At 45.6% G+C, this 24,725-nt stretch overlaps 1 protein-coding gene across 1 annotated transcript in view; it reads right to left on the reverse strand.

The window, feature by feature from the left end:
• Positions 1–6,670: 6,670 nt before the first annotated feature.
• Positions 6,671–24,725, reverse strand: part of LOC137346458 (myosin regulatory light chain 2B, cardiac muscle isoform-like) — a 49,692-nt gene continuing 31,637 nt past the window's right edge. Inside the window, exons 5-6 of the mRNA XM_068009909.1 lie at positions 8,679–8,727; positions 6,671–6,775 (exon numbers count right to left, since the gene is read on the reverse strand). Of these exons, the coding sequence (XP_067866010.1) occupies positions 6,671–6,775; positions 8,679–8,727 (154 nt within the window). The remainder of the gene's footprint in view (positions 6,776–8,678; positions 8,728–24,725) is intronic.

A 24,725-nucleotide genomic window follows, 5' to 3' on the forward strand; every position in this document is an offset into this window, starting at 1 on the left:
GACTCCTGTGTTAGAGAGCTGCTTGGGATGAACCTCGAAAAAACCAATGCATCTCTTTCCATCTTGTAAAGCATCTTGCTTTACAAAGACACATTCCAGGAGGAGGTGAGCAACCGTCTCTTCCCCACCACAGCCACCTCAAGGGCATTGTGCGGAGGGGGTGAGACTCCGGGCGTGCAGGAAGGATCTGACGGGGAGGGCTCGTCTCACCACCAACCAAGCTACATCTTGGTGCTTGTTTGAAAGTTCTGGTGATGAGGCATTCTGCCAAATGACTTTGACAGTCTGCTCGGGGAACCATCCGACCGGATCCACCATCTCCTTTTCCCGTAATGCCTTGAGGACACGGCCTGATGGATTAGTGGTCAAAGGTGTTTATCTGCACAAACTTTTCCACGAAGGATAGGTGGTACGGCACGGTACAACTGCATGGAGCGTTCCGTGGCAACGTGACCAGGCCCATCCTTCTCAACACCGAGGACAGATAGAACCTCAGCATGTGGTGACACTTGGAGTTTGCGTACTGGGGATCTACACACAGCTTGATGCAGCCGCACACGAAGGTGGCCATCAGGATGAGGGCAACGTTGGGCACGTTTTTCCCCCTTATCCAGAGGTTTGAACATCGGGTCCCTGCGGACCACAGTCCATTTTTGATCTCCAGATAAAGCGGAAAATGGGTCAGGTGATCGCCACGGCACAGGAGTGGGGTATGGGCCAGACCTGCGCCATGTACAGTAACAACGTAAGCACCTCACACCTGACGACCAGGTTCTTACTCATAATGGAGACGGAGCGTCGCTCACACTGGCCCAGTTTCTGTTTCACCATGGCTACTCACTCCTTCCAGGTTTTGGTGCACGCCCCGGCCCCTCCAAACCATACCCCAAGCACCTTCAGGTAGTCTGACCGAACAGTGAAGGGGACAAAGTATCGGTCAGCCCAGTTCCCAAAGTACATGGCCTGGCTCTTGCTGCGATTCACTTTGGCTCCCGAGGCCAGGTCATACCGGTCGCAAATCCTCATCAGTCTGCGAATGGACAGCGGATCCGAGCAGAAGACGGCGACGTCCACCATGTACAGGGAGGTTTTAACCTGAGTACCTCCACTGCCTGGGATTGTCACCCCTCTTATGCTCGCATCCTTCCTAATGGACTCAACAAAAGGTTCAATAGAGCAAACAAACAAGACCGGGGAGAGAGGACAGCCCTGTCTGACTCCAGATTTGATCGGAAAACTTTCTGATTCCCACCCATTGATTGAGACTGCGCTACTGATGTTTGTGTTGAGCAATTTGATCCAATTGCAGATTCCCGCCCCAAACCCCATTTTGGAAAACACGTCCATCATGTAGGTGTGCGATATTCTATCAAAAGGCAGGTGTCCACCCTCCTGTCCCGCACATAGGCGATCGTATCCCTGAGTAGCGCGAGACTATCGGAGATCTTCCTGCCAGGTACAGTACAGGTCTGATCAGGGTGAATCACCAACTCCAGAGCAGACGTGACCCGACTAGCGATGGTTTTTGACAGAATCTTGTAGTCAACATTAAGCAGTGAGATGGGTCATCAACTTCTGATTTCTGCCCTCTCCCCCTTCCGCTTGTAGATGAGGGTGATGATGCCTTTCCTCATGGATTCTGAAACCCTGCCATCCAGAAGCATACTCTCGTATACTTCCAGCAGGTCCGGGCCAACCCAGTCCCACAGGACCGAATACAACTCAACCGGTAAGCCATTGCTCCGGGGAGTTTTACTTGTCACGCAGGACCTGACGGCCTTTGTCAGCTCATCCAGAATTAGCGATTTATCCAGACTCTCCCAGGTGCTGTCATCTGAGAGCTCCGTGATAGATGACAGGAAGGACTGGGAGGCCATGCTGTCCGTGGGCTTCACGTCATACAGCCCAGCATAAAAGGATTTGCTGATCCTTAGTATGTCAGACTTCGAAGACGTTACCGAGCCATCCTCTTCCTTCAGGCTGCTGATAACAGAGCTCTCTCTGTGTACCTTTTGGAAGAAGTAACGCGAGCACATCTCATCCTGCTCAATGGAGCGGACTCTGGACTTGAAGATGATCTCGGAGGCCTCCGCAGCAAACAACAAAGCCTGCTGACTCATGGAGGTCCTCCTTGACCTCAACCCCCACCGACTGCAGCCAGAGCAGGTTTTGCCTTCACTTCTGAGTTGGGACATTTCCCTCTGTCTCTCTCTCGCCCTCTGAACACCTTTGAAGATAAAGAACCTCTTGATGTTCTCCTTGATTGCCTCCCACCAGTGAACTGGAGACTCAAAGAGGGGTTTCATGGTCCTCCAACCTTTGTAATCCCTTTTGAGTTCCTCAACGTTCTCTGGGGTTAGCAGTGTAGCACTGAGCTTCCATGTCCCCCTGCCAACCCACTGGTCGTCCTGTAAGTGACAGTCGGCCAGTAAGAGGTAATGGTCAGAGAAGAACACCGGCTTGACGTCGGTGGATCCGACCGTGACGGCACGGGACACAAACAGGAAGTCAATCCTGGAACGGGCAGACCCGTCTGATCTTGACCAGGTGTTTATACACTGCGCTTTGTCTGCAGGCTTGCTGAAGAAGTCGCGCAGTTTGGCATATTTTACTGTTTCTATTAGGAATCTGGACGTAGCATCCAGTTTGCTGTCGTTTCTGCCGGATCGTCCAGCCGCATCGATGATGCAGTTGAAGTCATCGCCAAAAATGACCGGCCTGGCCGTCGCCAGCAGCAGTGGGAGCTGCTGGAAGACGGTCAGCCACTCGCTGCATTGAACCAGGGTGTACACATTGATCAACCGGAGCAGAGAATTGTTGTACATTACATCTGCTACGAGGAGGCGACCACCCACCACCTCCTTAACTTCGGAGATGGTGAAGTTACCTCCCCGCAGCAGAATATCCAGGCCGGAGGAATGGGAATCATTACCCCCTGACCGTGGGACCACCATCGCGACCACTGCCTGTAGGTGCTGAGGTGTGGTATTCCACACTCCTGCAGAAACAGTAGGTCGGCTTTGGCCTTGGCGAGGTAATCCAAGGTTGAAACACATCGCGTAGTAGATTTAATGCTACGCATGTTAATCGAAGCGATCTTTATACCTATTTTAAAGTTGCGTGTTGCTTACCACACCAGGTGTCCTTGCTAGTCCCAGTCCTTAGGTATGTTCCTGCATACCCATAGTGTACACAAGCTGTTTCACATTCGTTGGGCTCGGAAACCCCTCCTGGTCACTCATGGGGTGTTTGTTCCACTGGGGTGACATTGGGGGTTTCTGTTGGCAGCAAGGCTTGGGATGTACTCTGCTGGTGGAGTCTTTCCCTTCTGTTCCTCCTCGAAGACATCTCTGCTCCCGGCTTCCTGGAGCTGGAGTGCGCCAGACACTTCGCTGCTCTCAGTCTCCCGGAGCTGGGGTGCGCTGGGCATCTCGCTGGGGGTCAGCACTTTGGGCTTGGGGCACGCTGGGCCCGACACAGCTTCCAGTGCCCCAGAGCTGGGGGGCTTTCTCTTTCAGCTCTTTTGAGTTCTGCCGCTTCTTTTGCAGGTGCCGTCTTTCTGGCCCTTCCTCATCCAATGAGGAGGAGCTGCCGTAGTCTGTCTCAGACGGTAGCCTCCTCTTGCCACTGGTTTTGGTGGTGACCTGTTCTCTTTTTGGAGACTTCTTCTTTGTGGTTTTCCTTTGTACCACTTGCCACTGACCTGTTTGTCCATCTGCTGCCTCCTTTTCCATTGATTCTATCTGTAGAGGAGGGGTTTCCAGACATGGGGTAGGTGTTGGATCACTGGTTGCAGCTGCCTCTCCTTTCTTCTCCTTCTCAGATAGACGTTCCTCACTGCGGGGAGGATTGCTTGTCTCCTTCCCAGCACCAGACGCGTTCACCATTCCTTCTCCCAGCCTCTTGCCGCCTGTGCATAACTAAGGCAGTGTTTGGGGCAGGTTTTGTAGAGGTGGCCGGCCTCACCGCACAGGTTGCAGCACTTACTCTGTTTACTCGTGATCTTTTGGTGGGAATTAAACTCATAACATTTGGATTTCAAGTCCAGTGCCAGGACTAGCACACTCCCACACCTTGTTTAAATCACTATTTTAGGGTGACAATGGCATGCTCAGCTAAGACCCTTGCTCTACATTGTACCCCTCCTCAGGTCTTGTTTCAGGTATTATTGTTACATTATATGTTCAGATTGCATCTCTTGGCATACAAACATATACTGGAAGTGCTAACGTACTAGATATATTAATAGGTTAGTAATGCAGAGGCCAGGGTTAATAATCTGGAGATATCAGTTTAAATCCCTCCATGGCAGAAGGGGAATTTAAATCAAGTTAATTAAATAAATCTGGAATTTAAAAAATAGCAAGTATGAGTAATAGTGACTGTGAAAATACCAATTTTTGTAAAAACCCATCTGGTTCATCTGGTCCTTTAAGGAAAGAAATCTACTGTGTTTACCCAGTGTGTCCCACATGTCTGATTCCAAACCCACAGAAAGGTGATTAACTCTTATCTAGCAAGTCACTTTGTTGTATCAAACTGGTACAAAAAAAATAATACCAAGTATAAAACTGGATGGATCACCTGGCATAGAACTAGGCACCGCGTATGACAAAGGAACAACCTGTTCAGCTGACTCTGCAAAGTCATCCTCACTAACATCTGGGGACTTGTGCCATAATTGAGAAAGCTATCTCACAGACTAGCCTGACATCTTTATTCATTTACAGGATCACTGGTAAAGGCACCATTTATTGTCCATCCCTAATTGCCCTTGAGATGCTGCTGCCTTCTTGGATATTAATGAGTGGCTTGCTAGGCCATTTCAGAGGGCAGTTAAGAGGGAACCATATTCCTGTGGGTCTGGAGTCACATCTAGGCCAGACCAGGTAAGGACAGCAGATTTCCTGCCCTGAAGGTCATTAGAGAACCAGATGGGTTTTTACTACCAGTAGTTTCATGGTCATCATTACTGATACTCAATTTTATACCTGATTTAATTAATTTGAATGTCAAATTTCCCAGCTGCTGTGGTGGGACTGAAATTCATGTTGCCTGATCATTAGTTCAGACCTCTGGATTACTAGTCTAGTAACTTAACACCTATGCTCCCATACTCTAGTTTGGGTTTTGTCAAGAACACTCAGCTCAGATCTCATTACAGCCTTGGTCCAAAATGAACAAAAAAGCTGAATTCCAGAGACAAGTGTGAGTGTGGTATTAAGCAGTCCGAGTAAATTTGAAGTCAGTGGGATCGAGGAAAACTCTCCAGTGCCTGGAATTATTCCGAGCACAAAGGAAGATGCTTGTGGTTGTTGAAGTTCAGACCCAGGACATCACTGCAGGAGTTCCTCAGGGTAGTGTCCGAGGCCCAACCATCTTCAGCTGCTTCATCAATGACCTTCCCTGTATCATAAGGTCAGAAGTGGTGATGTTTGCTGATGATTGTACAATGTTCAGCACCATTCACGACTCCTTAGATACTGAAGCAGTCCGTGTAGAAATGCAGCAAGACCTGGACAACATTCAAGCTTGGGCTGATAACTGACAAGTAACATTTGCGCCACACAAGTGCAAGCCAATGACCATCTCAAACAAGAGAGAATCTAACTATCTCCCCTTGAAATTCAATGGCATTACCATCGCTGAATCCACCACTATCAACATCCTGGAAGTTACCATTGACCAGAAACTGAACTGGAGTAGCCACATAAATACTGTGGCTACAAGAGCAGGTCAGAGGCTGGGAATTCTGTAGCGAGTAACTCACCTCCTGTCTCCCCAATGCCTAACCACCATCTACAAGGCACAAGTCAGGAGTGTGATGGAATACTCTCCACTTGCCTGGATGGGTGCAGCTCCAACAACACTCAAGAAGCTCGACACCATCCAGGACAAAGCAGTCCACTTGATCCAGACCCCATCCACCACCTTAAACATTCGCTCCCTCCATCACCAGTGCACAGTGGCAGCAGTGTGTACCATCTACAGTTGCATTACAGCAACTCGCCAAGCCTCCTTTGACAGCACCTTTCAAACCTGCGACCTCTACCATCTGGAAGATCAAGGGCAGGAGACCAATGGGAACACCACCACCTGCAAATTCCAAGACACACACCATCCTGACTTGGAACTATATCGCCGTTCCTTCACTGTCACTGGGTCAAAATCCTGGAACTCCCTCTCTAACAGCACTGTGGGTGTACCTACCTCACATGGACTGCAGTGGTTCAAGAAGGCAGCTCACCACCACCTTCTCAAGGGCAATTGGGAATGGGCAATAAATGCTGGCATAGCCAGTGACGCCCACATCCCATGAATGATTAAAATAAAACTCAGACAACTTAACTAAATTGAAATAATTTAGAGCAACCTCCAGTTATGGTAATAGGCACAACAGGAATAAATGAATGACCACAATGATGTTAGCGGAAGATATTTATTTACAGTTGAGTTGGAATCTTGATCAGGCTACAATTCTCTTGTTGCATATTCAGAACAGTGAGTCAACATCAGGGTATTGGAAGTTAATATTCAAAGGTGTTTGAAAATATCAGCCGTGGTTCCACAAGTTATTTGAGAACGACATCACTCCTGATCATTCCCATTACCAGGCCGGAATAATTGCCTTGCTCCCAGATCCAAACTTCACCCTGCAGATTGAGTTCCATTACTCCTGATCCTTCTCTTCACCGTGTGTGATAATGTAGCACAGGTTTTTATAGTCGAGATTGCCAGAAACATCAGGAGGGAAGGCAGTAAACATCTGCTGACACTAGAGATACAAGAGTGAAAAGGGCAGGATGATAGTCACATTAACCACAGATTCCACAACCAAAATATTAGTTTGGTGACAGAAATTTAAATCATTCGAGCCTGGCATGGAGTGGAGTTGATTTTACCATGTGGAGATTCACAAGTATCTTGTGCCCTGAACTCACCATGTCAGTGTCCTATTCTGGTAGACCTATTACTCCATTGTCCAAAATACTCCAGAGAAACGAATAACACATAGGAATATTTATACTTCTGCCTTCATTTCACACTGGTGCAGCAATTTTGAAAGAAATGCTGTCTAAATCAAGAGTTAGGACCTGGCAGGACACTAAAGCAAAGCAGGATCAGGACAGGCTCTAACTCTGGATTTACATGTCACAAGTTATGTGTCAGTGTAAAGCATCTTCTGACACAATTTTTCGTGTAAATGTACCCTGCATGTATGAGCATGTGTGTGCCTGTGTATGTGTCTGTGTGTCTGTGCATGTGTGTTTTTTCTGTATGTGTGCAAGAGTGTGCACATGAACATGTGAGTGTGCACATATGTGTGCGTGTACACATGAATGTGTGCATCTGTGTGAGTGAGAGTGGGAGTGTGTATGTGAGTGCGTATGTGCATGTGCGCTTGAGTGTGAATGCGTGTGTGTTCATGTGATTGTATGCATGAGTTTGTGTGCGTGTGCATGTGTGTGTGCATGCATGTGTGTGTGTGTGTCTGTGTACATGCATGTGTGCGTGTGTGTCTGCGTACATGCATGTGTGTGTGAGTCTGTGTGTGTGCGTGTAAATCTTTGAGTTGTGGCTGGACATATTGAGAAAATAAATAACAAAGCGTATGGGATCGTGTCTCCATGAATAAATGTATTTGGTACAAAAGCAGGGAAGTTGTGCTGAACCTTTATAAAGCTCTGGTTAGGCCACTCGAGTATTGCATCCAGTTCTGGTCATTACACTTCAGGAGGCATGTGAGGGTCCTTGACAGGGTGCAAAGGAAATTTACTAGAATGGTTCCAGGGATAAGGGCTTTTAGCTACAATGTTAGGTTGTTCTCTTTGGAGCAAAGAAGATTGAGGGGAAATTTGACTGATGTGTACAAGATTTTGACAAGTTTAGATAAGGTAGACAAAGAAAAGCTGGTGGTACAAGGACTTGGGGACACAACTTTAAAGTTTTGGGCAAGAGATGCAGGGGGGATGTGAGGAAGAACTTTTTACACAGTGAGTGGTAATGATCTGGAACTCGCTGCCTATGAGATTTGTGGAAATGAAGACAATCAATGATTTCAAAAGGAAACTGGATGGGCACCTGATGGAAATAAACCTGCAGGGTGACGGGGAAAGGGACTGACTGGATTGCTGTAGAGAGAGTTGGCATGGACTCAATGGGCTGAATGGCCTGCTTCTGTGCAGTAATGACTCTACGACTCCATGAATCGCATATAAAATCCTTACAGCCATCATCTGGATTCAGGTCACAAGAGGCGAAGTGATTGAGGATTGACTGAAATTCCCATTTTGTTCCTGTCCCGTGATTCTCGGACAGGGCGTTAAGCAGTCAGTGACATCAGGAGACAATAACATTGCTTTGGTCATTTCTGACATCTGCCTTTCCAATGACACTAATGACTGCTGCATTACTCACTGACTGGCTTAGCACCAATCAGGTAATCGGAGCTTCAGATCTTTTGGATCTGCTGCTGAATGGTGGCAGGGAAAATTGATCACAGAGTTTAAAGCAAAATGGATGCAGGCCACAGTTAGGAAAAGTTAGGGTCAAAAAAATTACACGAGGAGATGTAGCGCCTCATTATATCGCTTGTTATGTATTGCCTGTAAGTTTACAATCACTAGTGCTATGGGCCAAGGGAAACCTGAGTGATAATGACAAGATTAAATCATTACCTCTTCTTCATTAAATCTGTCAGCTTGCGTCGTCAGCATTTGTTTGATGCTACAATAGAAAAGAGATAGTTTAGAATACTTAGACATAGATGCTAAAATGTGGCGAGTCGAAGAGACTTAGTAGTTGGCAGGAAAAAAGACAGAGGCGCAAGGGGAGAGCCAACTGTGCAGCAGCCACGACAAACAAATTTCTCTGCAGCACCTGTGGAAGAGCCTGTCACTCTAGAATTGACCTTTATAGCCACTTCAGGCGCTGCTTCACAAACCACTGACCACCTCCAGGCGCATATCCATTGTCTCTCGAGATAAGGAGGCCCAAAAGAAAAGAAAGAAAGAAGAAAGATGGATAGATAGACAGACAGACTGACTGACTGACTGACAGACAGGTAGATGGATAGATAGTTGGGTGTTGAATCACATTGTCTATATTCCACAATGTTAGAGATGTTGAATATCTAAAAAGAACAAGAGGTATCTGAAATGTGCTAGAGAATATCAGATAACTGTGCTTGAAGAAATTGAAAAAGTATTTTTGAAGAGTTTATGACAATATTGAGACCCCAGCAGTGTGTAATAACCTTTTCAGACACTTCAGAGTGTTCCTCGCTGGTGATAATAGATGGATTCCTGAAAATGGTTTTCGAATTTCCTCTTTTCCAAGTTTTTCTTTATTGACATTAGTAATCAGAACAAGCCTTGTATAGCATGCTCATGACAGTGACAGTTATTCACTAAGCTGCTAATTCCTGGATGTAATCATTGACAACAGCAAAAGTGAGAAAGGGGACACAAACTTGTAAAGAGAGCAAAAAAAGTGTAGGACACACTGTCCGATTGTTTTTTTTATTTCCCTGCATTTTCCAGCCTGTCCAAGCTGTTGAGGTGGACTTGGCCAGATCTCTCACACTCTTCTTGGATTGATCCCTTACATTCCTTTTGGACAGATCCCTCCCACTCCTCGTGGCTAAATCTTTCTCACTCCTCTTGGCCAAATCCCTCCAACTCCTCTTGGTCAGATGTAACAGGCTCACCCCCTTTTACCTTCTTCTTGGTCAGTGGTCCCCTGGATGACCACAATAATGTCCACATTATTCCACATGGCTGAGGAGATTAGTTTCATAGAGCAATGATCACAGGGTGGGGTGCACAATTTCTGCCCTCATAAAAACTGGCCTGAATGATAGTCAGGGTGGAGCTGGTATATCTTCCATCTTCTCCGACTACTTTTTCTCTGGGGAATTCCAGTGCTAACCCAGGAATTCTGCCTCTAACATCAGCCCAGCCAAGACTTGGGCTTTAGGAAAACCTGAGACTGCCTTAATCAAAGCTAAAAGTAAATTCATACAGTGTGGAGAGAGGCCATTCAGCCCATCATACCTGTGTTGGCTCTTTGATTAATGAATCCCACTCATCATTCCTGCAACAGTGCAGTAACCTTCAAACTGATGGCACTTTGCTGCTTTTCAAACTTCCTGAAAAAAGGTTTCCTCTATTTAATTTTCAGCCCATACTGGGCTGGGCTCCAAATACTCAAGACACTGCTAATTGTATATTAGCTTTATATTAATTGCATGCAGGCAATGGGCATTAATTGAGGGTTCACTTGTGTCCCGATAAAAAGGAACAGACTGAAGCTGTGGTTGTTAGATGAGGAGGGGCATGTTTATAATGTGTAACTCTGTAAATAAATGCTTTAAAAAGTGAGAGGAAGATTGGCTTCAGTTCTGTCTTTCACCACATAGCTTTCTGGTGTATAACATGGTCGTAGAGAATGGTTGCCTAATGATGAAGGTTGGAAATTAAGAAAAAATGTTTCAGACAGAAAATGACAATCCTCGTAGCAATTGTGGAAAATGGCAGACAGCAAATGTAAATTGTCAGGGTATGATTACCCTCTGAAGTTCTCGGAGTCTGAACCATATGACCAGTGGAAGAATGAAGTGTATATATGGACACAGGTTATGTCCCTACCAAAGAGAAAACAAGGTATGGCCTTGGCATTGTTGCTTCCCACCAGAAAATCAGAAGTGAAGTATTTTGTGAGATGGCTGCCCAACAGTTGGATACTGATGAAGATTTGCATCTTCTATTTGAGTTCTTGGATGAAATTTACAAGAAAGATGATCTATTAATTGCCAATGAGGCATGGTCAGACTGATAGATCTTGGAAAAGAGTTATTCAATAGAGAAATATATCAAAGACTTTAACAGATTGTATAAAAGACTGATGAAATTCAATTTGAGGATCTCTGAATTGGTACTAGTGTTTAAATTACTAGATTGTGCTAAGGTGTCTCATATGAACAGGCTCCTGGTTCTAACTGGTATTTGATTCTTGGACAGAAGACCCTGTTAGATCAGATGTCTGCTGCCTTGAAAACATTTCCATGGCAAACAGTCATTTCCTTTAGCTTTCATGGAACAAATGGGACATTCCGCAGTGACACAAAGAAGAGGACTCAATGATTGCCAGATTTCAAAAGGTACTGATCCTGGACACAGGCATCAATACAATGAAACGATTAAAGAGAGGATGAAAGCATCATTAGCAGATGTGGCCATTGCAGTAGAAGACAGAATTGGAACAGCAATAATAGGTGAATGAAACCCAGGAGCAGTTAATAGGTGCTTCAGGTGTGACTCAAAGTATCATTATGCGGTAAACTGCCTGAAGCGAAGGGGCAGGCTCCTTGAATTGACGCATGATGAAGAGAATTCTAAGGAAGAAGATGAAGATAATGATGAATCTGCATAAATTATACTGGTCGCAAGAAGTTTTATTCCTGTAAGGAATGTGTTAGTTGTGAACTCCTTTAACTATGCACAACTAGATAGTGCTTGTACCTCAACTGTATGTGGGACAGACTGTTAAAATGCTATCTTGATTCACTATGTATTGAGGATCGATGCAATGATAAGGAATATAAAAGTACTATTTGCTTTAGATTTGGCGATGACAACACATTGAGGTCACAAAAGAGAGTTTAATGCTATGTAAAATAGTTGGAGTAAACCATTTTACAAGTACATATGGACTCAATAGTAAGATACCTTTGCTGTTGAGTAAATCTTCTATGAAAAAGGCACAAAGTAAACTGGACATGGAGTATGATAAGGCAATTATTTTTGGGAAGTCAGTGGATCTGCAGATTACCCAGTCAGGCCATTATTGGATCGCCTTAACAATATCTGATATTTCTGAGTGTTATAGAAGTATTAATGGCATCAGGTGATAAGAATCAGAGAGAAAAATATCACATTGTCTTAAAGTTTCATTGACAAGTTGTTCATCCTACTTATCAAAGATTTAAAAACCTGCTAAAAGATGCAGGTGTGGTGAATGAAGAGTATACAAGGCTAATAGGAGAGATTAGTGAGAAGTGTGAAACCTGTAAAAAGTATCCAAGAATGCCGCCATGTCCTATTGTAAGCCTTCTATTGGTACGTGACTTTAACAAGGTAGTTGCCACGGATCTAAAGGTATGGGGCAAAGACAGAAATATTTCCATCCTACATTTTAAAGATTATTGACCAGATTTAGTCTTTCTACAATAATACACATCAAAGACAAAAGGGTTATTATAGACAAAATCATGGAGAATTGGATAGGGGCTGGATGTCTGGCACCAGCTAAGTTTCTGAGGCATGTGTGAAAACACAAACAACATAGTCATGAATACCACAGCTGAAAGTCCTTTCAGCAATGGACCCTGTGAAAGGAATCATGCAGTGATCGATGAAATGCTGCATAAAATTTTAGCTGATCAAGGAGACTGAAAGTTGACAACCACCCTCGCATAAATGTTTTGCACAAAGAATTCACTCCAGATGATTGAAGGCTATAGTTCCTATCAATTACTCTATGAGCAAAATCCCAAATTGCCTTCTGTTCTGTGTCATGAAGACCATCACCTGCCAAGAATGAGGCATATTAATTTCATCATATGAATATTAATTTTAAGCTGTTGCTGGAAGGATGACTCATTTAAAGAGATCAGCAGTGGCTGGAAAACATTTGCATACTAAGAGACAGTGCCTGGAGACAGTAGAACGGCTCCCTGATCCAGTTAACCCAAATGGATTTTGATCACCCGACATTGAATGTGTAAGAAAGCCAGCATTTCAGGATGTCTGCTAAGATGGAGAATCCACAAATGCAGGAGTTTGTTCAAATAAAACTAGTCACATGACTAACCTGCTGGCCTAGGTTTTTGGTTTTGAGCTGCTCACAGGACAGTTTTGAGGTCAGATTGCAATTGAACTTAGGAGAAGAGAGCCTCTCTCCTGCCTAGCTCTCACACAAACTTCCGGATCTACCTCAAGAGAGAAAAGACTCCTACATCGAAACAAGTTTTAAAGCGTGCGCTGGGCCCTAACGAAACGGCAAGACTTAACAGCAGTCTACATCAAATTCAAAGGACCGTAAATAAATCCCAGCTATTGCCTCAAACTTCTCCTTTATTCTTTCTACTTTACTATCTCTATCTGCGTGTGTGTTTATTGAATATGCATGCTAGCGTGGTTGTGTCGAGTATTCGTAATCCTTAACCGAATTAGAATTTAAGGTTAATAAATTTCCACCTTGCTTGTTTAAATCTAAGAAAATCTATCTGGTTGATTTATTTGCCTTACAATTGGAGAGCAGGGAACAAGGATTCACTGAGGGGGAGCTAAAAACACAGTGTTTTAAAAATTAAACCCTGTTACAGTTAAACCAGGCAAAGGCTGAGAGGGAATCCCTAGACCCCTTTCTCACCTGGTCGTAACACTGTATGATAGCCCCCATGCTCCTGAAGGTACTATAACTTGTTCTATTTTTTCGTCACATTTGAATGCTTTACATGCAGGAAGATGAGCTTTCATCAAGGCTGAGGTCTCAGAGAAATTCATCGTATAAGACCATTCGAGACAAAATTTAATTCAAGAGATTTGCTGTGTTATAAAAGGGACCCTCACAGGGAGTGAAAAGGCCCTGGTAAGGTAATAAGTCATGTTAGTCAGACAATAATTATCAAACATGACAATCAAACTGTTAAGATTCTCTCCTCATGATTAATCAGAATTAATTATAAAATCTCAGATTCTGCGAGGCTGATAGAAGTAAATGAGACACATTTCTTGGCCATCATTCTGAACATTCAACCAATATTTAAATTTGTTAGTAGCTTTTCCTGCATGTTCCACAATTGTTACATCCCTCCACTAACCAAAATTGGCAAAATTGGGTGAAATAGCAGAGAGTAAGAAAGTGCAATGCATGTATTGATAGTGAATCTGGAAGTGACTCTTGCGTCAGAAAATGATCACAAATCGGAGAAAGACCCTCAATAGTGAAAGAGAGAGATCACATAGTAGTAGTCCCAACAGACATAGACATACAAATAGCTTGAATATAGTAGACAATGAAATGAAGGCTACAGTATAACCTCAGAACAGAATGTGATGCAGAATTCCTCATGATCATGAAGTTTTGTGGCTGCCAACAAACTTAAGGTTAAACCAATAAGAGAGGCAAAACAAAGGGAATTGGACAGTTGGAGAGAGTTTGGAGTTTATTGTGAGGTACCAGATAAAGGGCAGCCAGCTTTGTCATATAGGTAAATTTGTACTGAAAAAGTTCTTGAAGTTGGTACTTATAAGGCTAAAGCGAGGAGAGTTGCGAGGGATTTTGAAGAGTGACTGGGTGATACAGATGGTAGAGTGGATTCTCTCACAGCTGGAAAAGTAATCTTAAAAATCTTTTTTGGCAACATATTCATGAGAGTGTATATCAATCAACATAAAAGCCTTGTCTCTGGAGGGCATTACTTTTCAGAGGGAAGTGTTTCTGAAACCACCTAAGGAGGCAGCAGCTGCTGAAAGAAAATTATGGAAACTAAACAAATACGTCTATGTCCTGAATGATGATTCCAAGGTGCGGTATTTCTTGGTGAGATCTGTTTTGATGAAAATCTATTGTGTTCAACTAAAAGATCCTGCAATATTTCATTGGTATCATAAAGGAAACTTTCAGGCATCTTCATGATGCATGTTGATGATTTCTTATGGGGAGGTACTGCAAAATTTGAGAAATGTGTTATCAAATAGTCGTTTAGTAGTACAGAACTTGTGTATTGCTAAAAATAGAGACATGTTGTCGAAGCTTTTCGTCTTGCACTCATCAGGACAATCACAAGAATAACCAATGTAAGGGAAAACAACAACAACTTATACTGCATGAGAAGAGAGTGCTGATTGGTTGGCAAGTGAACTCTGATTGGTAGAGGCATTGCCATGGAGAATGCACCAGTTTACAGTGACTGACAGTTAACTGCCAAGCTTTGTTTGAAATTTAAACCTGGCAGCTTGTCTCTGGTTGGTCAAGGCATTGCCCTGAGCAATGAACCAGTGAATGGTTGTCACTTATTTTGTTCAATTGAAACAGGCGCAATGTTTGTACATATTCTTTCTGTCTGCAAAGAACAGGGCCCTGTGTATTAATTTATGTAGCTTCCAGTACGTGCAAATGCACCACACTGCAAGCTCTACTGACCATCTTAAATTGGTTGTCGGTGTAATTCTTAACATACTGTGGATTATTTAGCAAATGTTATCCAATCGTGGAATCACATCTAATATTGGACACTGTGTTTTGAGTTTTGCAAGCACGGGTTGGTTGCCCATTGTGAACAGCAATGTTGTTTGATACGATCCGTCAGTCTTTGGGACATACGGCCTATATACCCAGCATCACACTGGCATTGAAATCAATAAGTGTTATCAATGAGATGAGAGTATCATTTAAAATTGGAAGTCAGACTTCTGAGTCTTTTAAATATATTGATTTAGATATTAAGCAGAGTAGGTCTGGAATAAATAAACAATCCTATTTACAGAGATTTACTCTCATCCTGGTTAACCATAGTAGGTAATCACAGAGGCTTTGAGCAAGTGAACAGGGAGGTGGGGGAAGAAGAACAAAAGGGAAGGTGTGTGATAGGGCAGAGGGCAAGAGAAATTAAACAACAAAGATGTCAGTTCTGATGAAAGGTCACAGACCTATAACGTTAACATTGATTCTCCCTCCACAGATGCTGTCAGACCTGCTGAGTATTTCCAGCACTTTCTGTTTTTAACCCCAAAGTATAGACTGTTTTAAGGTTTTAAACAGTAAAAAAAAATCTGAATAAATATGCACTGAACTTTCCATCCTTAGGTGACCCAATGAACATGAAGTTAATAATTTTTTGTGATGCTTCACTTGCTAATCTTGCAGATAGATATTCAAGTGCAGCTGGTTTCATAATATTTCTGATGAGTGTTAAAATCCTTTAGCTTGGGAAGCTAAGAAAATAAAAAGGGCTGTTAAAAGTGCATTGGCTGCTGAAACACAGGCTCTTGTCAGTCGATATGGGATTCTATTTGTCACATATTTTAAGTGAGATTATGTACAATAGGCATTTTGAAGATAGTATACCCATTGAATGTTATGTAGATAATCTTTCATTGTGGGATAATGTACACTCTCAAACGGTGTGAGTGGGAAAGGTGGAGAGAAAAGAAATCTCTAAAATTAAATGGGCGGATGCAGGTCATCGAGCTTGATTTTATAATCTCGCTACTGATCTTGGCGGTGAAATGAAAAAAACGGCAGCCCGCCCATAGAGCCACTGCGATCGTCCGTGCGGCAGCTCATTTGCATCCCTGTGGCAAGCCGCAGCCCCCACCAATCACGTGGAGGGGACGGGCTGTCCATCGCTGGCAATGACGTTTTTAAAGCACTGTTAGCCCTACCGGCTAATTTAAATACTTAAAGGTAAATTGAATTAAAATAAATAAATACATTTCTTTTGCCTCTCTCCCATCCCACTAATAACAATTAAATTAACTATTTTCCCTTTTCCCCCCGAAAACACTTAACTTTACCATCTGACCTTCCCCCCCAAACGGCACAAATGTTCAACGACAACCCTTCCCACCATCACCTACACCCATGACGTTAATTTGACCTCGTTCCCCCCCCCCCCCACCCCCACACTGATATATTTACCTCCCCCCCACTAGCATTGCTCCTCATTTCCCCAGACAGGGATCTAAAGGCGCGGGAGTGCCGGCCACTGGGTCGAAGATCACAGTGGGACATCAGGCGGTGACGTGAACTTAATTAAATCAATCATTTTAATTTATTTAAATATTCAAGTTGGAGTCCCATCGCTGAGCGGGGTGGGGGGGGGGGGGTAGTGGGGCCACCTTGAGGCCTCGCCGCCGCCAGTAATATCGGGCCGGGCCCTTCTGAAGTCGGGGTGCATGGCAGCCCTCTCCTGGAGGCATCTTCCGGCACCCCCGCCCCCCCGCCACGAAACCCGACATCGGGGGATCAGTAAAATCCAGCCCATCAACTGTCTGATGGTTTTACAAAAAGAATGCATGTAGGAAGAAACTGTTAGGGGTCCTAAAGGAAGGGTGTCTCACAATGTAATGCTTTGTATTGAATATGGAGCTCTTTGATTTAATTTGTTTTAAAATTTTGGTTGTACATATTAACTCTAATTTTTATTAAAGGAGAGAAGGAAATCTGTTAATTGTATGTTTTGCAATTGCTGTTTCCATTCGGGTTCTGCAGGGCTCAGTATTGGTTCCCTTGCAGTTCATGGTATATATCAATGATTTAGATGTAAATGTAGGGGGAATGATTAAGACAGCGCTGCAGGAGTTCCCCAGAATGGTGCCCTCGACCCAACCAGCTTCAGCTGCTTTAACAATGACCTTCCTTTCAACATAACTTCAGACGTGGGAATGTTTGCTGATGATTGCACAGTGCTCAGTACCATTTTCAACTCCTCAGATACTGAAGCAGTTCCTGCCCACATGCAGCAAGACCTGAACAATATTCAGTCTTGTGCTGATAAGTGGCAAGTAACATTTGTGCCCCACAAGTGCCAGGTAATGACCATCTCCAACAAGAGAGAATCCCCTTGACATTCAATGGCATTACCATTGCTGAATCCTCCACCATCAACATCCTGGGGGATACGATTGACCAGAAGCTGAACTGGACCAGCCCTATAAATAGTTTAGCTACAAGAGCAGGTCAGATGCTGGGAATTCTGTAGCAAGTAACTCACCTCCCGACACCCCAAAGATTGTCCACCATCTACAAGGTACAAGTCAGGAGTGTAATGGAATACTCTCCAATTGCCTGGATGGGTGCAGCTCCAACAACACTCAAGAAGCTCGACACCATCCAGGAAAAAGCAGCCCACTTGATCGGCACCCCAAGCAACTACTTTAAATATTCACTCTCTCCACCACTGGTGCACAGTGGCAGAAGGGTGTACCATCTACAAGATGCACTGCAGCAAGTCACCAGGGCTCCTTTGACAGCACCTTCCAAACCCATAACCTCTACCATGGAGAAAAACAAGGTGGATAGGAACACCACCATCTGCAAGTTGCCCTCCAAGTCAAACACCATCCTGGCTTGGAACTATATCGCCGTTCCTTCACTGTCGCTGGGTCAAAATCCTGGAACTCCCTTCCTAACGGCATGGAGTGCAGCGGTTCAAGAGTCAATTCACCACCACATTCTCAATGGCAATTAGGGATGGGCAATAAATGCTGGCCTTGCCAGTGACACTCAAATCCTCAGAATGAATAATAAAAAAAAGGTTGCAGATGACACAAAGATTGTCCATGTGGTCGATAGGAAGAAAGCTGTAGACTGCAGGAAGATATCAATGGACTGGTCAGGTGGGCAGAAAAGTAGCACATGGAATTCAATGTGGAGAAGATAATTTTACTAAGCTGAGATGTGATTTAGCTAAAGTGGGCAGGAAACAGCTACTTGAAGATAAATCAGTGCCAGGTCAGTGGGAGGCATTCAAGGAAGAGATAGTGAGGGTGCTGAACAAGTATGTTCCCTTAAAGAAAAAGGGTGGGACTAAAATATCCAGAGCCCCCTGGATGTCAAGTGGCTTAAAGGAGAGAATTCAGAAAAAACTGACTGATACCAAGACCTCAAAACTGCAGAAAACCTACAAGAGTATAAAAAGTGTAGGGATGAAATTAAAAAGGAAATAAGAAAAGCAAAGAAAGGACATGAAAAAATATTGACAATTAAAATCAAGGAAAACCCAAATTTTTTTCCCAAATACATAAACAGCAAGAGGATAACTAAAGAGTAGGCCTATTCGGGACCATAAGGGTAACCTGTGTTTGGAGGCGGATGATGTTGGTATTGTTCTTCATGAATACTTTGCATCTGTTTTAGAGTCACAGAGTCATAGAGTTATACAGCACAGAAACAGGCCCTTCGGCCCATCATGTCCATGCCGGCAATCAAGCACCTATCTATTCTAATCCCATTTTCCAGCACTTGGCCCTGTATGTTATGGTGTTTCAAGTGCTCATCTAAATGCTTCTTAAATGTTGTGAGAGTTCCTGCCTCTACCACCCCTTCAGGCAGTGTGTTCCAGATTCCAACCACCCTCTGGGTGAATAGATTTTTTCCTCAAATCCCCTCTAAAATGCCTGCCCCTTACCTTAAAACTATGCCCCCTGGTTATTGACACCTCCACTAAGGGATAAAGTTTCTTCCTATTTAACCTATCTATGCCCCTCATAATTTTGTATACCTCAATGAGGTCCCCCCTCAGCCTATTCTGCTCTAAGGAAAACAACCCTAGCCTATCCAGTCTCTCTTCAAAGGTGAAATGCTCCAGCCCAGGCAACATCCTGGTGAATCTCCTCTGCACCCTCTCCAGTGCAATCACATTTTGGCACACAGATAGTCCTGGGTTGTAGCTTCACCAGGTTGACACCTCATTTTGAGGTATGCCTGGTGCTGCTCCTGGCATGCCCCCCTGTACTCTTCATTGAACCAGGGTTGGTCTCCTGGCTTGATGGTACTGGTAGAGTGGGGGATATGCCGGACCATGAGGTTGCAGATTGTGGTTGAATACAATTCTGCTGCTGCTGATGGCCCACAGCTCCTCATGGATGCCCAGTTTTGCATTGCTCAAACTGTTCAAAATTTATCCCATTTAGCACGGTGATAGTGCCACACAACACGATGGATGGTATCCTCAATGTGAAGGCAGGACTTCGTCTCCACAAGGACTGTGCGGTGGTCACTCCTACCAATACAGTCATGGACAGAAGCATCTGCGGCAGCCAGATTGGTGAGGACAAGGTCAAGTATGTTTTTCCCTCGTGTTGGTTCCCCCACCACCTGCCGCATACCCAGTCTAGCAGCTGTGTCCTTTAGTACTCGGTCAGTAGTGGTGCTACCGAGCCACTCTTGGTGATGGACATTGATGTCCCCCACCCAGAGTACATTTTGTGCCCTTGCCACCCTCAGTGTTTCCTCCAAGTGGAGTTCAACATGGAGGAGTACTGACTCATCAGCTGAGGGAGGGCGGTCATGGCAATCAGTAGGAGGTTACCTTGCCCGTATTTGACCTGATGCCATGAGACTTCATGGGGTCCGGAGTCGATGTTGAGGACTCCCAGGGCAACTCCCTCCCTACTGTATACCACTGTGCCACTACCTCTGCTGGGTCTGTCCTGCTGGCGGGACAGGACATACCTGGGGATGGTGATGGCAGTGTCTGGGACATTGTCTGTAAGGTATGATTCCGTGAGTATGACTGTCAGGCTGTTGCTTGACTAGTCTGTGGGACAGCTCTCCCAGGTTTGGCACAAGCCCCCAGATGTTAGTAAGGAGGACTTTGCAGGGTCGACAGGGCTGGGTTTGCTGTTGTTGTTTCTGGTGCCTTGGTCGATGCCGAGTGGTCTGTCCGGTTTCATTCCTTTTTATTGATTTCATAGCGGTTAGGTAAAACTGAGTGGCTTGCTAGGCCATTTCAGAGGGCATGTAAGAGTTAACCACATTGCTGTGGGTCTGGAGTCACATGTAGGCCAGACCAGGTAAGGACAGCAGATTTCCTTCCCTCAGGAACATTAGTGAACGAGATGGGCTTTTACAACAATTGACAATGGTTTCATGGCCATCATTAGATCAGTTTCTTTTTAATTTCAGATTTATTAATTAAATTCAAATTCCACCTTCTGCTGTGGTGGGATTCGAACCCATGTCCCCAGAGAAATACCCTGGGTTACTAGTCCAGTGATAATACCACTACACCATCGCCTACCCTGCATTGGCCGAGGCCTAGAGTATAAGAGCAAGAAGCTTATGCTAAAACTGTATAAACATGAGATAGACTGCAGCTCGAGTAGTAAATACAGATCTGGTCACTGCATTAAAGGAAGGATATGATCACACTAGAGACGGTACAGAAGAGATTTGCAAGGATGCAGGAATGGAGAATTTTAGCTATGAGGAAAAATTGGATGGGATGTGTTTGTTTTCTTTGGAACAGAGGAGGCTGAGGGGAGATTTATTGAGGTGTATAAAATTATGAAGGCCTACATAGAGTGGATAGGAAAGACCTATTAGTGTTAGCAGAGAGGTCAATAACTAGCGGGCAGAGATTTAAAGGAATTGATAGATTAGAAAGTAGTTGAGGAGTCTGAAACTCACTGCCTGAAAGGGTGGTAGAGGCAGAAATCTGCATCGCGCTTAAAAAAAACACTTGGATATGCAGTTAAGGTGCTATAAACTATGGTCCAAGAGCTGGAAAGTAGGATTAGACTGGATATCTCCTTTTCAGCCAGCATGGGGACGATGGGCCGAATGGCCTCTGCTGTGCTGTAAATCTTTCTATGTCACGTATATTAATTGTATTTAATTGTAAGTAGGTGATGGGCATTAACAGGGGATTCACGTGTGTCCCTCCAAATAGGAATAGACAAAAACTGTGGTTTTTGGGTTAGGAGGTACATGTTTGTAATGTGTATCTCTGTAAATAAATGCTTAGAAAAGTGTGTAAAGATTGGCTCCAGTTTTATCCTTCACTACCTGGCTTTCTAGAGAATAGCAGGCACAATGATGAGATGGTCACTGATGTTGGAAATGATCCGTTCTCCACAATTTGGGACAGTTCTCCAGCTTCAGCTGCAGCTGGCCAGGAATCGCACTTTCTGCTGGTGGAGCAGGATGCCCGGAATTTCCAGGCCCTATTTTATTAGCAGGCAATTATCTTGCAGCAAATTCTAGGACGAATCATTCCCTTGTATTAATGGGACTTCAAAGATTACTGAAAATAAGGGTTCAAATTGAAAATTGCTGTCTTCTCAAACTAAGAAAGGAGACAGGTCACCAACCATTAATCGTAAGTGCTTGGTGTCCCAAATATTTCTCAGTTATATTGATCCAGTACTTAATATCCCACAACGTTGCTCATGAGGAGTCAAGACCAAGAACAATATTCAGGTCAACTGTGGGTTAAGGCATGGGGAGGGGAAGATCAGGAGATGAAGAGAGAAAGATGACGAGAGAGGACAATGAGGAAGAGGACGAGGTTGAGGGAAGGAAGAATAGGAGGGGGAAGGAGAGGGGAGGGTAGCGGAGGAGAGGGGAGGAGAGGAGAAGAGAAGGAAGGAGAGGAGAAGGGAAGAGGAAGGGGAAAGGTTTGGAAATGGAGGTACGAACGTACGAATTAGGAGCAGGAGTAGATGGGTTAAGGAATGGTGGATGGGGACGTGAGAAGGAGAGATGGAGGGTGACAAGGATGGAATGGGAAGGAGGATATAGAAAGGGGTTAAGTAGGTGAACAGGGAGTGGAAAGAGAATGGGAGAAGAAGGAAAGGAAGCTGTTTGGATGATCATCGGTTAGAGAGAGTAATATCCCAGGGCTTTGTGGAAGAGCGGAGTTGGGGGGAGTTGTGGTGTGGGGAGCTAAGGATGATTTCCCTGCTCAGTGGAGGAGAGGGTCAGAGTGGAAAGATTGATTTCTATTCCCAATGAGTGGGAGGTAACGGTTTTAACAAGGTGACAGTGACAATTCCATACACTTGGGGATGATGAGCTAGCAGAAGGACAGATGACATGCCACAGAACAGGATAGCATGTGAGGGGCCTGGTGAGCAAGAAGGTAGAGCGAGAAAATGTGGCACGCGGTTTATCGTGTGAAACCTGTAAGGTGAAGGACCTGGTTAATAAAGTAAAGGCTGCGTTTGCTGGCAATGCAAACACTAGGTGGCGCAGTGCTGGCACATGTGCAAATACAGCCTCATCCACTGAAATGTCATTGTCTGCGACGTCTCAGGCCGCTGCCAGTAATAAAGATGGCGCTGCTCAATTTGGCACAAAGAAATGTATTGCCCAAACCCCATCACCCTCAATGGCCACGATCACCGTCTCCACCTCCCCACCAACAGTATCCCGCTCCCTCCGTCATCACTGCTTCGATACTGTTCCTGACTGTTTGCCGCTCCCTCCCACTGCTCATTCCCCACCTCACCACTGGAGAGGTGGCTGGGGGTGTGGGGGGAGCAAAGCGAGAGGGGTCATCAGCAGCAAGGGGGGGAAGCAGCAATGCGGGAGATGAGTGATGGAGCGACGAGCAGGCGGGAGAGGGAGGGAGAGGCAGAAGGGAGCAGTGAGCAGGCGAGAGCAGGAAGGAGTAGCAAGCAGGTGGGTGTGGGAGGAAGTGGCGGGAGGGAGCCACAAGCAGTCTGGAGCAGGGTGCAGCTGGGCACAGGACGGAGCAGAGAAGAGATCAGTGATTGAGGCAGCAATCGAGGGAGGGAGCGGGGTACTGTCAGGGGGAGGGAGCGGGGTACTGTCAGGGGGAGGGAGTGGGGTACTGTCAGGGGGAGGGAGCGGGGTACTGTCAGGGGGAGGGAGTGGGGTACTGTCAGGGGGAGGGAGCGGGGTACTGTCAGGGGGAGGGAGTGGGGTACTGTCAGGGGGAGGGAGCGGGGTACTGTCAGGGGGAGGGAGCGGGGTATTGTCAGGGGGAGGGAGCGGGGTACTGTCAGGGGGATGGAGTGGGGTACTGTCAGGGGGAGGGAGCGGGGTATTGTCAGGGGGAGGGAGTGGGGTACTGTCAGGGGGAGGGAGTGGGGTACTGTCAGGGGGAGGGAGCGGGGTACTGTCAGGGGGAGGGAGCGGGGTACTGTCAGGGGGATGGAGTGGGGTACTGTCAGGGGGAGGGAGCGGGGTACTGTCAGGGGGAGGGAGCGGGGTATTGTCAGGGGGATGGAGTGGGGTACTGTCAGGGGGAGGGAGCGGGGTACTGTCAGGGGGAGGGAGCGGGGTATTGTCAGGGGGATGGAGTGGGGTACTGTCAGGGGGAGGGAGCGGGGTACTGTCAGGGGGATGGAGTGGGGTACTGTCAGGGGGAGGGAGCGGGGTACTGTCAGGGGGAGGGAGCGGGGTATTGTCAGGGGGATGGAGTGGGGTACTGTCAGGGGGAGGGAGCGGGGTACTGTCAGGGGGATGGAGTGGGGTACTGTCAGGGGGAGGGAGCGGGGTACTGTCAGGGGGATGGAGTGGGGTATTGTCAGGGGGAGGGAGCGGGGTACTGTCAGGGGGAGGGAGCGGGGTATTGTCAGGGGGAGGGAGCGGGGTACTGTCAGGGGGAGGGAGCGGGGTATTGTCAGGGGGAGGGAGCGGGGTACTGTCAGGGGGAGGGAGGCAGCAATCATGGCCATGGGTGAGGCAACACTTGGACATCGTCATGTTGTGATGTCGCTGCGTAGATGCGCAGACTGATACTGGCAAATGTTCAGGCACACTGATGACATCAGCGATCAGGCTGCGTTGTCAGGAGACACTCTGTATATTAAGTAGGCCTGTGACATCACTGAGTGAATGAAGATGAGCTGAATGTGATAAATCTCTTGAGAAACTGCACACAATAATAGGGAGAGTTTGAAGAGCTGTAAGCAATCTATAAAATTACTGACATGTTTAACCTCAACACTTATCTGTAACGATACAACACAGGCTCAAACGTTTAGGCAGCTCCACAGTGACACTCAAATGCCAAAGCCTGCAACTTAATGTGGACTCAGTGGGCATGAGATTCATGTGCCCTGATATTTGGGCACCACAGTGTGTTTCGTAGTGTGCCCATGCCCATTGGAAAGGAGGTGGGCAAGACACAAAATTCATCTACTGACCTCATGACCATGATTGTCGCGTGGCTATGAGCAGCT

The sequence above is a fragment of the Heterodontus francisci genome, chromosome 30, assembly GCF_036365525.1.
Source record: "Heterodontus francisci isolate sHetFra1 chromosome 30, sHetFra1.hap1, whole genome shotgun sequence".
NCBI lineage: Eukaryota > Metazoa > Chordata > Chondrichthyes > Heterodontiformes > Heterodontidae > Heterodontus > Heterodontus francisci.